This window comes from Chanos chanos, chromosome 6 (assembly GCF_902362185.1).
Source record: "Chanos chanos chromosome 6, fChaCha1.1, whole genome shotgun sequence".
In the NCBI taxonomy this organism is placed as follows: Eukaryota; Metazoa; Chordata; class Actinopteri; order Gonorynchiformes; family Chanidae; genus Chanos; species Chanos chanos.
This window is the reverse complement of record NC_044500.1, coordinates 33,559,558-33,574,880: the sequence shown is the minus strand read 5'-3', so window position 1 is coordinate 33,574,880 and position 15,323 is coordinate 33,559,558. Positions and strand designations below refer to the sequence as shown.

At 44.8% G+C, this 15,323-nt stretch overlaps 1 protein-coding gene across 1 annotated transcript in view; it reads right to left on the bottom strand.

Moving 5' to 3' along the window:
• The window catches only part of camta1b (calmodulin binding transcription activator 1b), a 211,043-nt gene that overhangs the window by 33,251 nt on the left and 162,469 nt on the right, over positions 1 to 15,323 (bottom strand). The window contains exon 6 of the mRNA XM_030777032.1: positions 2,054 to 2,125. Within this exon, the coding sequence (XP_030632892.1) occupies positions 2,054 to 2,125 (72 nt within the window). The remainder of the gene's footprint in view (positions 1 to 2,053; positions 2,126 to 15,323) is intronic.

Below are 15,323 nucleotides of genomic sequence, written 5' to 3'. Positions count from 1 at the left end.
TGTTGATGAACTCTCCGTAGCAATCAATCATTTTATAAGATCAGACATGAGAAAGTCTCCGTGGCAAAAAATGATTGATAAGTAAATGACTGAAACATGCAGATGATTTTCTCTCTTCTATATATGCTCTTCACTCTGTTCTTTTTATGTAGATTTGTGTGTGTGCTGTTTCTCCTCAGCTGACTTTAACTGTCCTTTAGTTTGTACTTCTCGCAAAATCTAGTCAAAAAAGGTAAAACACTGAGACAGAAGAGCAAAGGCTTTGATTGGTTGACTGTGGTCACACATAATGAAGTATGTCATTGGGTTTAAGAAGGAGACAGGTCGGTATTATTAAGGGATATTTCATCCCATCTAAATTTCCTCATGCCCCTCTCTTCTTTCACAAAAATTCAGGTACTCTTTAAAAGAATTACAATTTAAAGTTAGCCAATGTCACTCTACTCCTTAAATAAACCTTTATAATGTGTGCATATTTCCACATGTAAATGAATTCAGATGCGTGTATATGAGAATATATTGCACGTTTAGTTAGGTGTGCAGTGAGTTGTAATTAAATGCAAAGACAGCCCTATAATTAAGTTATTAATTTTAACTGATGAACTATGACAAAATACAGAACACACAACACCCTCTCCATACAGCAAATGTGCATTGCTGAGACATTTGTGCATATAAAGGTATGTTCTGGGTTTAAAGTTAATAAATGGACTGCCAGAATGGATGGATGGGGCTTGTTTGTTGTGCCACTGTTCATTCCCCTGTACATTCCTCTCATCCTTTCAGAGAAAACAAGCAGACAGTAAACAGTACTGCAACTGAGACAAAGTGAAATCATAGCTCTCTCTCTCGTTTCTCTCTCTCTCTCTAACACACACACACACACACACACACAGACACGTACTCACACCTACTATTGTCTCCACACATTTTCTGTTCCTTCTGGCCTCTCTCTCTCTCTTCCGCTCATCAGCTCATCAGAGGGGATTTTCTTAGTTAACTGGATAAAGAGACTGTTTGAAGCAGCCCACGGGCTAAATCCACTCTCTCCTCTCTCTCTCTCTCCCCTCCCTCTCTCTACTTTTCACACCAGCCTTGATTAGGAGATCTCTCATCTCTGCTATACAACAGCAGCTCCTTTCATCTCCTGTTGCTCTGAACAACTCCCATCTCCGACTGGCAATTTACTCCAGCAAACATGTTTACCCATTCCCTACCATTTCAAGCAAAGCAGACTCTCTGTGGAAACCCCAGAGATGGGTGTGGATAAAGAAGTAGAAGGGAAGACTCTGAGCGAGCTGATATAGGTGCTTGGAATTCCACAGCAAGGAGGCAAACAGACAGTTCTAACCATACAGATGAGAAGAAATACTTTCTAAATCATCTCTCATTCCAGGGAAGAATTCAATCTAAGATAGACCGTTTCCAAGGAGATCTGAGAGCATTGTTATGGTATGGGAGGTATGGACACAGAGCCAAAAACACTTTCTTATGCAAGATCGGACCAGAACATATCATATCATATATCATATCATATCATATCACAGAAGTGTGACGTCTGAAGTATTTCATTGATGTAATCTCTGTGTATGTATAATATATGCATTTAGTCCCAGATTCAGGATTATTTTTGCAGGGATGAGTAGCATATTTCCCATAGCAACGCTTCTCACTGAAAACATACTTCATTCAGTTTGAAGAAGAAGAAAAAAAACTTTTTCAATTAGCATTACATTCATAGCACTGGTCTTAGCCCTTAGTTAATCATGTTCTAAGGAAACAAACTCTTTCCTACTTACGCTAACATAACAGAGGATCTGGTGCCAAGGCTCTGTTTCATAAAGGAGCTATACAGTGTCAGTATTATATTTCTGTTCAAATGACAGCCATCTACAGTATTCTCAGCTATTGTACAATATGTTCTGTTAATAATATATGAATTAATAAACTTTTAAATATGTCTTCATGTGTCTGGCAGAAGGCCCTTCGGGGCCATGGTACCAAAGCATGGCTTGTAGCTTCTCACTGCTGTCAGAAGGAGCAGTAATCTTACCTGTAGCAGCCAGTAGCAGCGGCGGTGGAAGGTGGGAATGATGGAGGAGTGGACGTAGCACCCATAGAGACACTGTGAACAGAACACAAGACATCAGCTCAGTTTTAGCCCAGTTCAGCCCACCAAAAACAGCCAATGTACCTGATTACCAGTTTGAAGTAGTCTCTGTGAAACAACTTTAGCCCCCTCCCCCCCCTCCCCCCACACACACACACCCTTCATCTCAAACTGTGTTATCTAGGGCTCCAAAGGTGCATCGTTTTCATGCTGTATTTCCTACGCCCTCTAGTCTCCCCACTGTCCTCCACCATCGGTCGATAACATGGAGTCGAAACAAATGCTATTTAGAGGAGAGCCATACATGAGAGCACGGCGGAATTACACCAAAAAAGCCTCGGCCAACGGGAATTAATTTAATCCACTGGTATGAGATTTCAAATTCCCTTTCCCACACTGGATAGGATTCAGCAGTTCAAAAATAGACATAGGGAGAACATGCAGGCACACACATGCATGCGCTCACGCACACACACACACACACACACACACACACACACACACACGCACATGCACGCACGCACACACACACACACACACACACACACACACACACACACACACACACTCAGACACAAGAATGCACTCATTGCACAGATAAATTAATTGCAGATACATTAAAAACTTAAATAGTTCCATGTGTATATATGTATGCGATGCACAATGTTGTACACCCATTTATGGACCCAAACATTTGTGCATATGCATATACAGACATGCTTACGCACAAACACACACACACACACACACACACACACACACACACAAACACACAAACACACAAACACACAAACATACACAAACGCACACTGTCTGTTGTTCTACTGAATGGCTTGTGGACAGGTGCTGGCGTCTCGCCTGACAGAGTAAACCTCTGCCTTGCGGAGCGTAAAATAAAAACATGCTTTCACGGATTCTGCCTCTGTTTACTACAAAATTACATACCTGTCTGAACCACAGACACATACACACACACACAGCTGACTAACATTTTTGCACATGTACACATACACCCAATCTCTCTCAGACAGACAAACCCAAACATGCCACTATGTAATCTCCCACAAAAACACATGCGCAGGGTCTAGAGTGATTAAAAAAAACCCCTGAATGTTCTCCACTCAGTAGACAATAAAATATTACAGTGATGTTGGGTAAGAAGGCGATGAAGTGGTGTTTGCTGCTTGCGCGAGATGTTTTGTAACTGTGTGATTAAGAAATGACAGCGTTAGAGGCCTTTATTCGCCGTCTGGGGCTCAGACAGATGCCAGAGCGTCACACGCTGGGCAATTAAAGCGTAATTACATTCACACGATTAGATCAGCGTCAGCGTGGTGTCTGAGAGCTGCTCCTACGCACAGTAACCGCTTGTGCTCTCACACACACACACACACACTCACACTCACGCTCACGCACACAAACACTCACAAACACACACACACACACACACACACACACACACCAGCCAAGGTGCCTTTGAGTAGGGCAGTACACAGTCCTACATGTACAAATGGTGCTCTAGACCGCTTTCCACGACGTGTCACGTGTACATACGAATTTTGCATTAAAGACTTCAGAATAAATTAATTAAGTCCTTTGTTGTTAAGACAAAATGAATCTTATACAGCGAGAGGATCCACATTCACGTAAATAAATAAGCCTACACATTGTGTTAAGCTGTGTAACATTCCAGGCTAATTTGCACAACATCTCCTATATGGTGTTAAAGAGCAGTTAACAGAGGGTTGTTTGCACTTTATGTGTCCAGCTGAATGGAAAAAAACAGCACAAGATCATAAATTAAAGCTTATTTTGTACAGAATGACATTTTGCACCGATTCTTCAGAGCAGAGAAATGTGTTTACCATCATCAGCTCTTACAGATTTTTCAAACCTGCGAGATGTGTTTACCATCGTCAACTCTCCTCAGTCTTTACAGCTTTAGATGTGGAATGTGTGCATAGCTAGAGGTGTTGAGCTCTCATTGTGTCACTCATAGGCGGGATCAGAGAAAGCCACGAGAGAAGAGAGCCAAAAGTCTAGAGAGGAAAAAACTCTGATGGGTCTCTAAACTGAGAAGCCTAGACTATGTACAGTTGGTATGTCTATGTGAAGCTGCAGAATATTTCAATAATCACCAGAACCAAAACAAGAACTACACATTTTACATGTCTGAATTCTCCCTGAAGCTCATATGATCAGTAACACAGACATGTGGTGCAAAGAGACAGAGAGAGAGAGAGAGAGAGAGAGAAGCAGACAGACAGAAAGAGAGAGACAGAGAGAGACAGAGAGAGAGAGAGAGAGAGAGAGAGAGAGAAGCAGACAGACAGAAAGAGAGAGAGAGAGAGAGAGAGAGAGAGAGAGAGAGAGAAGCAGACAGACAGAAAGAGAGAGAGAGGGAGAGAGAGGGAGAGAGAGAGAGAGAGAGAGACTGAGATCCTGAACATGCTGTTTCAGCTGAAAGAGGAGAAACCCCTACGTCTACACAGAAACAAATGACACCATGAACAGCAAATAGAAAATCAGAGGACAACAAGCTGACGTTGATCAAAAGAGACAGAGTGCACAGAAACTGATGGAGACAAGCCGCTGGAGGAGACTGAGAAGACGAGGGACTGTGTGCGCATGTGTGTGTGTGTGTGTGTGTGTGTGTGTGTGTGTGCCAGTCACATCTTCCACTGAGTGAAGACATGCTGTCCGTGGATGTTAATGCCAAGCCTTTGCCGGTACTGGGCAGTAGGCCAAAGGCATTAAGCAGAATCGAATTCCTCCAAACCAGCTTCAATCAGCAGGTTTTTAAGGTTAGAATTACTCTCCCTTTCTCTACCCCTCTCTCTCTTTTTCTCTCTGTCTCTTTCCTTCTCTCTCTCTCTCTCGGCCAAGGTTAGATCAGACACAGGCCTGGCGGCATAGGAGTGGCCTGATCAGGGGCCAAAGTTGTGCTGAGGGGGGTGGAGGGAAGCTAATGGGGGGGAAGGGTGGGTTGAGGTCCAAAGGGACCTGGTGCTCATTCAGCATTAAACGTGAATGAGGACCACTCATGAATGGTGGCGTGTCTGTTCATGGCATGCCATGCCTTACACGCAGCGTCCTGAATCCAAAACAACTAACGTAACCCATCCAAACATGACAACAAAACAGACAAAGGGATAAGCAGGGATAAACAAGTGCTAGACACACATACACACATATATATGTATATACATATGGGCATAAGTGTTTCATTCCATCTTAAAGACCCTGTGACGATGTGAGGTACAGGGACAGTCTGTGAAGTAGTACTTGAAATCCGGAGGTCCCTGAGGCTGCCTAATCCCTGGGAAAAACCTTCAAGCCCACTACTGCTATTGACGTTTTGTTCAAATCTTCAAGTTGGAAACCTATCAGTCTGTCAAGAACTCCTCTTCCAAAATCTAATCATCGAACACAACCCCCCCCCCCCCCACCCCACCCTTTGCCACCCCCACCACTCTCCCTTCACCTCTATCATCGGCGGAGGGAATGTGCTGTTAATCTGTGCCCTGCGGCTCGATGCTTATCGTGCCCGTGATAACGTTCAGGCCAGGGGGAGCTTACAGTGGCCATTAATAGTCTTAAGCGTCTGTGCTGGGGCCCTGCTGAGTGTGCTGTCACACTGTTAGCACCTTCAGGGGGCAGGGATCCGGAGAACACGCAGGAGAATGCTGATGAATGAGGATAGATACGCTCCTCTCTCTCTCTCTCTCTCTCTCTCTCTCTCCCTGGCAAAGAGCAGAGACAGAGGGGAGAACAGTCAGCGTGTCAGCAGGAGGAGCCTTTATGTGATCCTGGACTCTTCAACCATAGTCAAAGTCAATAGTCACATAAGCAGAGATGAATGGGCTTATCTTCAGGCTTCAGTGTTGGACAACCAAAGCCGACCAGGACTAAGACTAGATATCACACTCCACGAGGTTAGACCGCAAGTTAAACTGCGAAAAACATACACAATGATTTACTTCTATATGGAACGCGTCTTAACATCACAACATTTCTCTCCACCAATAGAATTATGAAGTAGATCTTCATGTACTTATCCCTGCTGTAACCCCATGCAGGTCCATGTGTCATCAATAATGCAGCATTACCTGGATAAGGAAGATACGTATGGAATGGGGGCATTACTTATGAATGGTATGGGGGCCATTAGCAGAAGAAATGGGGCAAGAGGAGAGAAAGTGACACGTCCTTGCGGCGTTTAAGATATAGAAAGAGGCAGAGGTCTTCTTCACCCTGTCACTTCCCGCCTGAATCTCCCTCTCTCGCACCTGGGTGTGTCGACCTCGTTGGATCCCTACGGAGAACGTCTTGTCACGTCTCGCTCGGTAGCGTGCGAGGGAGAAACCGCGACGACGGCCTTGCCCACGAGGTCCGCGCGGCGCGGGAGCCGTGCCAAAAACTTTCCCTTAGCGAGAGGCCCAACGGAGGGTTTGGGAGGGGAGTGATCAATTAGGAAAAAGCAAGCAGAAAAGTCTATGTGGGCTCAGCACAGCCTTGCTATAAATCACAATTAAAGCATTCCCAGGCCTGACCCCTAAATGATCTGTCTGCAGGCTAATATTCCCACAGCTCCACCTGTGAGCTGGGATAGGAGAGGACCTGGCCCGGAGAAGAAGACGGAGGGGAGAAAAGTAGGACGAGGGGAGCGAGGAGAGATGAGGAGAGAGGCCAGAGAGGGAGGTGGTTGTGATGGTGGGGTGGGGGTGGGGGGGGTTGGCGTTTGGGGGGGGGGGGGGGGGGGATGGCGGTGGAAAGAAGCGCAAATTCAAACTCAAACAGGTTCCCGGAAGATTTGGGGGGGGGGGGGGGGGGTGAAGGTGGAAGGAGAGGAAGCTTCATATTTCATCTCGGTAAGAGGGACGACGGCAAACACATTTTTCCGTAAGGCCGGGACTTTGGCGGCTGATAAAAAAGCCATTTGTATTCCGCTCCCCATTCAGAGAGGTTTGGCCTGTTTCTTGGCTGAATATTTGTAAACATGGACCCTTCAGAGCTACTTAATCTTCCGCTACACAAATGCAGTCTTTGAAAGAAAGAACGAGAGAAAGAGAGAGAGACAGAGAGACAGAGAGAGAGAGAGAGAGAGAGAGGGAAATAAGATTAGAGAACAAAACACATTTTCATACATGTAGCAGAATGAAATAGGTGCTACTGTTGTTGACGTATGGTGTCTTAAACTTTCCACTTTTCAATCCGAGTCAGGAGGAACAAGTACAAAATACAATGCTTGCTCTACGCCAGCAGAGAAAGAGAGAGAGAGAGAGAGAGAGAGAGACAGAGAGAGAACAAGAGATCGAGAGAACGAGAGACAGGGAGAATGGGCCAGCAGATTTTTTTTTTCCTTCTTCGAAAGCAGAAAATCGGTCTTCTCTCAGTCCCAGTAGATCTGAATGCAGAGAGTGGTTCATTTATAGTAAATGAGTGCACGAGTATTGCATGACCAATGGTGCTGATCCCTCACTACTTACAGTGTGTAATGGAGATCAGTAGACCAGATTTAGTCTGCTTTAAGGCGCATGAAAAAGCATTATACTAGCGTGAGTGGCCACGTACGCTCATGTGCTCATCCTCACACGCCCACACGCTCAAACACCCATGGTCCCTCTGTGCAGTGCCACACCCTGCCTGGCTGGTCAGCGGCATGTCAGCACGGATGCAGCCATGAATGGTCAGCGGGGCGTGAGTGAGTCTGGGTAGAGCTGCACCTGTCATCACGCATCGCTCCACTTCACACCAAACAGCCCCCAGACACACACTCTTTTTCCCTCCTCACACCACCAAAACCAGCAGGCATGTGAGTGACTCAGACACACCCTCCGCGTCAAACAAATCCACCTCGGCCCGGACGCCGAAAGGACGAACAGCGTCGAAGGGTTTGGATTTTTAAAAAAAAAAAAAAACGAATCTCCGTTGTTGGGTACACGGTCGATATTCTCTCGTAGATCTGACATAGAGCTGGAATTATGAAATAAAGCCACTTGAATAATATTACATATTTGTTAAGGCTGATAAGCAAATTAATTTAAAGATATGTCTGTGATGTTTTGGGTGAAATGTCACAAAAAACAGAGAGCCAAAAATCCTTAACAATGACAAAATATTCTTTCCAAAGTTTGGACTGAAGAACTTTTAAACTTGTCTTTGAGGTCACAACACAAACAGAGAAGGAGAAAGACAGTAAGCAGAAAGTCGGGGAAGAAGACAGACACAGTGAAATCAAAGGGGAAACAAATCAAAGAAAACTCCACCCTTTCATTCTCCCAAACAATACACGAGGAGAGTGTAATTAAAAACAAACATGGCTCCACCAGTGCACGACAAACACGTGAATAGGGATCATCGATCTCTCCCGTCATCATGCTTTTGTGAGACGGGCTCTAAAAACAGACACTTGGAAACTGGAAAAAAAAAAAAAAACATGGTACAAAAAAAGAACCAGCTTCCCGCTCCATGACACCAGGGATTACATCCAATCCCTTTCAGATGAAGCACTGAGGAAATTCTCTTGTACTCTCCTCGCTTTGCATGACAATGTGCGGGCTATCTAATCAAAGCAGCAATGAGGAGAGACTCAACTGCCTAAAAATAAAATAATAATAAAAAAAAAAAAAATAGAGGAGACACTCCGAGAGGGATGGAAAAAAAGAAGTTCAAAAACAAAACAAAACAAAACAATACAGCCAAAAATCTCCCACACACAAGCAAACACACACAAATATACATACATACACACACACAGAGACAAAGACACACACACACACACACACGCACGCACACACTGCGATAGCTGCTCTTGCATGGTAAGATAGGTTTCTCAGACTTAAAGGGTGGTTAACTTCAGCTGGTCCTGTCAATCTCTCTCTCTCTGTGGCCCAAGAGCCCTTTTCTGTGAGCCTGTGCTTAGGAACCCAGACTCTAGGAAGCAATTTACCAGCTAGCTGCTACTTCCCATCATGCTGTGTGAGAGCGTCCATTTCACCCCTTGATATCTCTATGTTCTGTGCACCAAACCTCAATCTCATTGTCACATTTTTATATCAGATCGTCAGCTGAGAGGACAACCTTTCTCTCCCTCAGGTAATTTTCAGATGCACGATCGCCATGGTAGCGAGGTAATTCCAACAGAATGCAGAGGGAACGTAGAGGTAGTTTCATAATGAGGTGAAAGAGGAGGAACTTGTGGATGTATGAAGGACTGCGGGATGGTTAAGCAGACATGATGGGCTTCCTGTCTGAGAGGCCGGTGGGTAGAGGTATGTGTGTGAGCCTGTGATTGTATGTGTGTGTATGTCGGTGCTTGGGTGAGCGTTCTGTTGGAAAATGCATTGCCGCAGAGGGTGCCTGATTAAGAGTAATCACTTAATTACACAAGAATGTCTTCATTAACAGTGTAGTGGGAACTGACAAAGCAACAATGAAGCATTTCTGGCTTTTTGCAGCACGGTTCTCCACTGTAACACAACTTGAGAAAACATATTTCTAAAACCCTCACACACACAAACACACACGCACACACACACACACGCACACACGCACACACACACACACACTCTCTCTCTCTCTCTCTCTGACCCACACACACACTCTCGCACACACACCCACACCCACACAAACACACACACACACAAACACACACATACACAGAGAGAGAGGAAGGGAGAGAGAGAGCGAGAGAGAGAGAGTGAGAGAGAGAGAGAGAGAGAGACTCTGGGGTGGGTTAGAGGCCTGAGGTACATCTGTTTTGTTTTGCTTTGATTTTAGCATTTACACAAGCACGGAGCACTCGCAGTGTTCATCTGTATGTAGGCCAGACACCGGGGGCAGTTTCACCTCTACCAAAAGAAACAGTCAAAGGACTCGGGAGAGAGGCAGGAAGGTGGTGGATTAAAAACAAAAGAGTGAAATTAGAAATTAGCATATGCGGATCGAGAGAGAGGGGGAAAGCGAGAAAGAGAGCGAGAGAGAGAGAGAGTTGAAGAAGAAAAAGAGGTAGGCGAGAGAGGGGGGGGGAGATGGATGGAGGTAGTGATGTGGGGAAGAGCTGTAGCTGGTCAGTGGAGAGCAGAGGGATAATTAGCGCTAATGACAAAGCTAATGGAGTTTATCTCTTTTGTCAGTTGTGAGATGATGTGATCAGAGCGGAACCAAGTGGAATAACAGATCTGCACACCTTACCTACAAATCAGCAGAGTGTGTATGAGAGCTCCAGCAAGAGTGTCAGTGAGAGTGTGCATATGTGTGTGTGTGTGTGTGTGTGTGTGTGTGTGTGCGTGAGAGGGAGAGAGATAGAGAGATAGAGAGAGAGAGTAGGCTGAAGGAAAAGTTAGACTTTTCAGTGTGCTCTGGATAAATTATACATGATGGGGAGGAGATTCTCTTTGCACTCACTAAGATTCTGTTCACATGTCCTATATAGTGAGAGTGTCTATATGTATATACATCAGAGTTTCTGCCAGGTTTTTTTCCTCCCGGTCCGGTCACCAGAAAGAATTTATTTCACCGGACAAATTTAAAACTTACAGGTCACGTTTCAATAACAGTCTATGTTACAAATGCAACTATAATGTACACCTAGGTTGATGAAAGAATGACAACGACTTCAAATCGGTTTGACTATTTAATGATCAGTAACTATTAAGCAAAATGAACAGTAATGATTGAGCAAAACCTTGACGTTAGTCGCTAAAATGTAGGCTATTACGAAACATCTGTAACCTGCAACATCTGAAAGTCCTCTGATGCCGACTTGAAATCAGGCGTGTCCAATGTGTCTTTACCGCTTGCAATGCTGTTGATAGGCTGTTTCACTGTCAAGACACAAATGTCCTGTTTAGGGATAGCCTTCGTTACAGTTACGTTTTGTATCAGCATTATTACCGGACATTTTGACTGGCAAGTTTTTTAATTTATAATTTTTTTTTTTATAAATTTACCAGTCACAGCCCTGGTATACATACATACATACACATACATACACACACACACACACACACATACACACACACACACACACACACACACACACACACACACACGTATATACGTATATGTATATGTATATGTATATGTATATGTATATGTATGTGTATATGTATGTATGTGTGTGCGTGTGTTTGTAAGTGGGGTGCTTGTCTCCATGTTTGTTTGTTTGTTAAGGTCCCTTGCTGACCTTGAACAGGCGTTTTCTCTGCACACTCTTTTAGTGCCAGCTGTAGTGCCAGTGGGAAACAAACAGCCTGTTCTCTGTGGAGTCACCAGTCCGTCTCCTGTCACCCAATATACCGTCGCTCCCGCACCTCTGTGCCACCCAGACCCATTTCATTACACCCAAAGGAGCGCAGAGAGAATACTCACGGATGAAAAGCGCCTTGTCGTCCGGCGAGAATGACATCACAGGCTAAACCTGAGTCGAATGAGCCAGGCTACAGTGTCACTCAGAAATGTAATCTATGTGGACTCAAAAGCAGGTCTATGAAAGTATATATGGGTGACCACTCTTAATATAAGAGCTCTCAGTTTTATCCACCAGAGAAAAATCCAGTCCACTCCCAGTCAGACAATACATTCTGACAAATTATAGGTAACTGTTCACAGGCAGATATTTAAATACATTTATATCATGTGTTCATCTATCAGGAATGTTCTATCAGGTCAAGGAGGGTTAGGATCCAACAAGACATACTACATGTAGTACAAGATACCAGCCCTAAAGTAGAAGGAGGTGTTTAGTCCTTAATGTATTTCCTTATATGGAAGATCAAAAGTCAAATCTTGTCTGTTGTCCTTTGACTGGTCTAATCCTATTGTCACTGATGTGGGTGGTTTCTGACGTTCACCTGTGAGCGCGTGTGTGTGTGTGTGTATGTGTGTGTGTGAGAGTGTGTGTGTGTGTGTGTGAGAGAGAGAGAGAGAGAGAGAGAGAGAGAGAGAGAGAAAGAGAGAAAGAGAAATATGGTGAGCATGGTTTTGAGGTAAAAATCCACACCCTAGTGGAGCAAGATGTCTGCCAGCTACAGGAATTTACTGATGCACTGAACTGTCCAGATGGACCCAAAGCTCAGCTGTTATGTTTGGTAAATTTTTCTCCGTTGCTTTTGTTGTGGAGTTTTAGGCAGTGAATAGAGGGCTGTTGACATTAGCACAGAGGGAGGAGGGAGCTATAGAGAAGTGTTGAGAAGATTAGGACCATACCATAACAAGGAAGGTGTTGTGTGTTCAGAACAGTCCTCTGTGAAGCTATGTCATAAATCTGGAGGTTATGGGTGGCCTCATGCATGGCATTTACGACCTGCTCCAGTCCAACAGCTAAGTCACAGGCCTGCATTTCTAGGTCACTTCCACAGAAAGGGCACACATACACACACACACACACTCACTGAAAATCTCCACATACAAAGGCAACACACACACACACACACACGCAAAGTTATTCCATTCTGAGCTTTATAAACTACAGAGAAGTAATTGTTAGCTGTGTACTCACACTCTCTTCCCCACCTCTCTTTTTCCCTCTTTCGGTTAAACTCATTCTTTCTTTCTCTTTCTCTCCTTTTCTCTCTCTCTCTTTCTCTCTCTCTCTCTCAGACACACACACACAGACAGTGTCAGTAGAACATAGAGAGGCAGGGACAGAGGGGACTCCCTGTCTTATTGGGCTTTAATTGGACTGGGTCTAGAGGCTCCTAAGGCTTGCGTCCAGGGTCCTGCTCCCTCTTAGTGTCGATCCTTAATGAGCCAATTATCTGCTGGTGGCCTGCCCGGCCCTTTAGAAACTGTTGTTTACTCTCAATTAATTATTAACATGTGGTGGTTATGGTATGAATCAAATCAAAAGAGCGGCTAGGTTATGAGGTCCCTGCGGTGGGCCCCTTATTAAAATGTTGCGCGTTGTTTTCTTGTCAGGGGAATCTAATTCTTCTGCGGAGATAAGGGCTGAGGCATGGGCAGGCCGGCCAGCTGTTCTCCCTCTCTCTCTTTCTCCCCTCCTAAAGGCTAATGTTCGCCTGCCTCCCGATAAGAGGACCAGCCTCTGCTCTGAACCTCTCCCCCGTTCTCTTCTCCATCACTTTACTCACTCGTCTCCACAAAACCCGTCTAACAGAGTGCACACAAGAGGGACGAGAATGGAGGCGGGGCTGAGTGAAAGGGTGGACTGTTGAGAGGAGGTCGAAAAAGAGAGTGAGGGAAAGAAAAGAGAGAACTAAAGAGATGGTAGGGGAGAAGAATAAGAGGATATACTTGACTGAGGCTGGCGTTTGTTTAGGTCCGTGTTTGAGAGTTAAATGTTTTTACTCAGAGAGCTAGTAATGCTGATTCCCTCACACCCAGACCAGACTCTGTTTTTTTTCTTTCTCTGCTACTCATCCTCCTCTTCTTCCACATGTCATACCTATCTTCTGCCTGCTCTCGGCCCAGACGCACAGTCTTTCTCTTTCTCTTTCACTCTCTGTCTGTCTGTCTGTCCGTTTCTCTCTCTCTCTCTCTTTCTCTCCTTGCTGTACCTGAGGCTCTTCTTCTTTTATGGCAAATTGAGGCTCTCACTCTGAAGGAAGTAATTACTCTCAGGAGAAAGGGGGGGAGACTGCCGTGGAATGCTGATATGACACACAATGTCACCTTGCCACTCTGGTGCTGTGCACCGAACCAGGGCTCCCATGGAGAGAGAGAGACAGAGAGAGAGAGAGAGAGAGAGAGAGAGAGAGAGAGAGAGAGAGAGAGAGAGAGAGAGAGAGATGGGGTGGGGTGGAGGAAGAGTGGGAGGCTAATGGGCATTGAGAGAACGGAGGAATGGGTGTGTGTGTGTGCGTGTGCACATGTGCGCGTTTGTGTGTGTATGTGTTCGATGGAGCATATCTATCCTTATTTTTTCAGATGTCTGACCTAGTCAAGAGAATTTGAACACTCAAGGGCTAAGTCAGTGGGATTGAAGAAAAGAAATGGATGACAGTGATGAAGAAATCAGAGAACGAAAGAGAGAGAAAAACAGAAAGAGCCCAGTGTCACATACTACAAAACTAGATGAGAGATGAAAAAAGAGGAGAGCCCATGGCTCCTGAGTTCACTACTCCACTGTCTCACTAATGACCACACAACACACAGCACTGACATTTCTGTTACCCCACAGTGTCTTCAGACCAGTACAGCTTCTATTACACATGGGCTCCTCACACCTCTCACACCTCTCACACCTCTCACACACACAGACACACACAGACACACACACACACACACACACACACACACACACACACACAGACACAAGCACACACGCACACACACACACACACACACACACACACACACACACTGATGAACATAAGTTAGAGTGCTCACTTGTTTTTAATTTGTACTTGCTATTTACAACCATTTTCATTTTCAGATTTCAGAAATATATCTTCCTTCAAAACACCTTCAAACTCTATCGTCATTCTGTGGGTGTAACGTATGCCTGCGTGCGTTCGTGTGTCTGTGTGTCTGCGTGTGTGTGTGTGTGTGTGCGCGTGCGTGTGTGTATGTGAAAAAGCCACTATGAATTCAAAGTGTAATTATTTTTAATACTGTCTCTCAGCATAGAAAGAAAAATAAAAAGAGTAATGTAGCTGTTAACACTAATTTGCAGGGAACACAACACACACAACACAACACACACAACACAACACACACACACACACACACACACACAGACACACACACACACACACACACACACACATACACACAGACTGGTACACATGGCTGTCCTCCCCTGTTGACCTGCGGTTTGGTTTTAATAGGAACGCGGCAGCCTGTGGTTTTGCCAACGTTATGATCAAGGTCACATCTCATTTGTTAGGCAGCAGGGCCCTGGAGTGCAACCCAGAATTCAAAAAATGCTCCATTCAGCCCCCTCCATTTTACCACTCTAACACCTTCAACAGCCCGACGTGCCCACACACAGAGCAATACAAACACAAGGAGAGAGTTGAGGGTGCACAGAGCAGAACAAAATGAAAGAAAAGAGAGAGTGTGACTGCAGAGAAAGAATTCAAATGGTTTTGAAAAAAAAAAAAAGAAAGAAAGATGAAAATGTACTAACTGGGTCCTCATATTCTGTCAGGCAGCTCACGTAGCAGATTCGAAAGCACTGTAATTAAATAAGAGATTAGTTTTTGGATGACAACCCGAATGAATGGGGGAGTCTAGGCGTCATTGT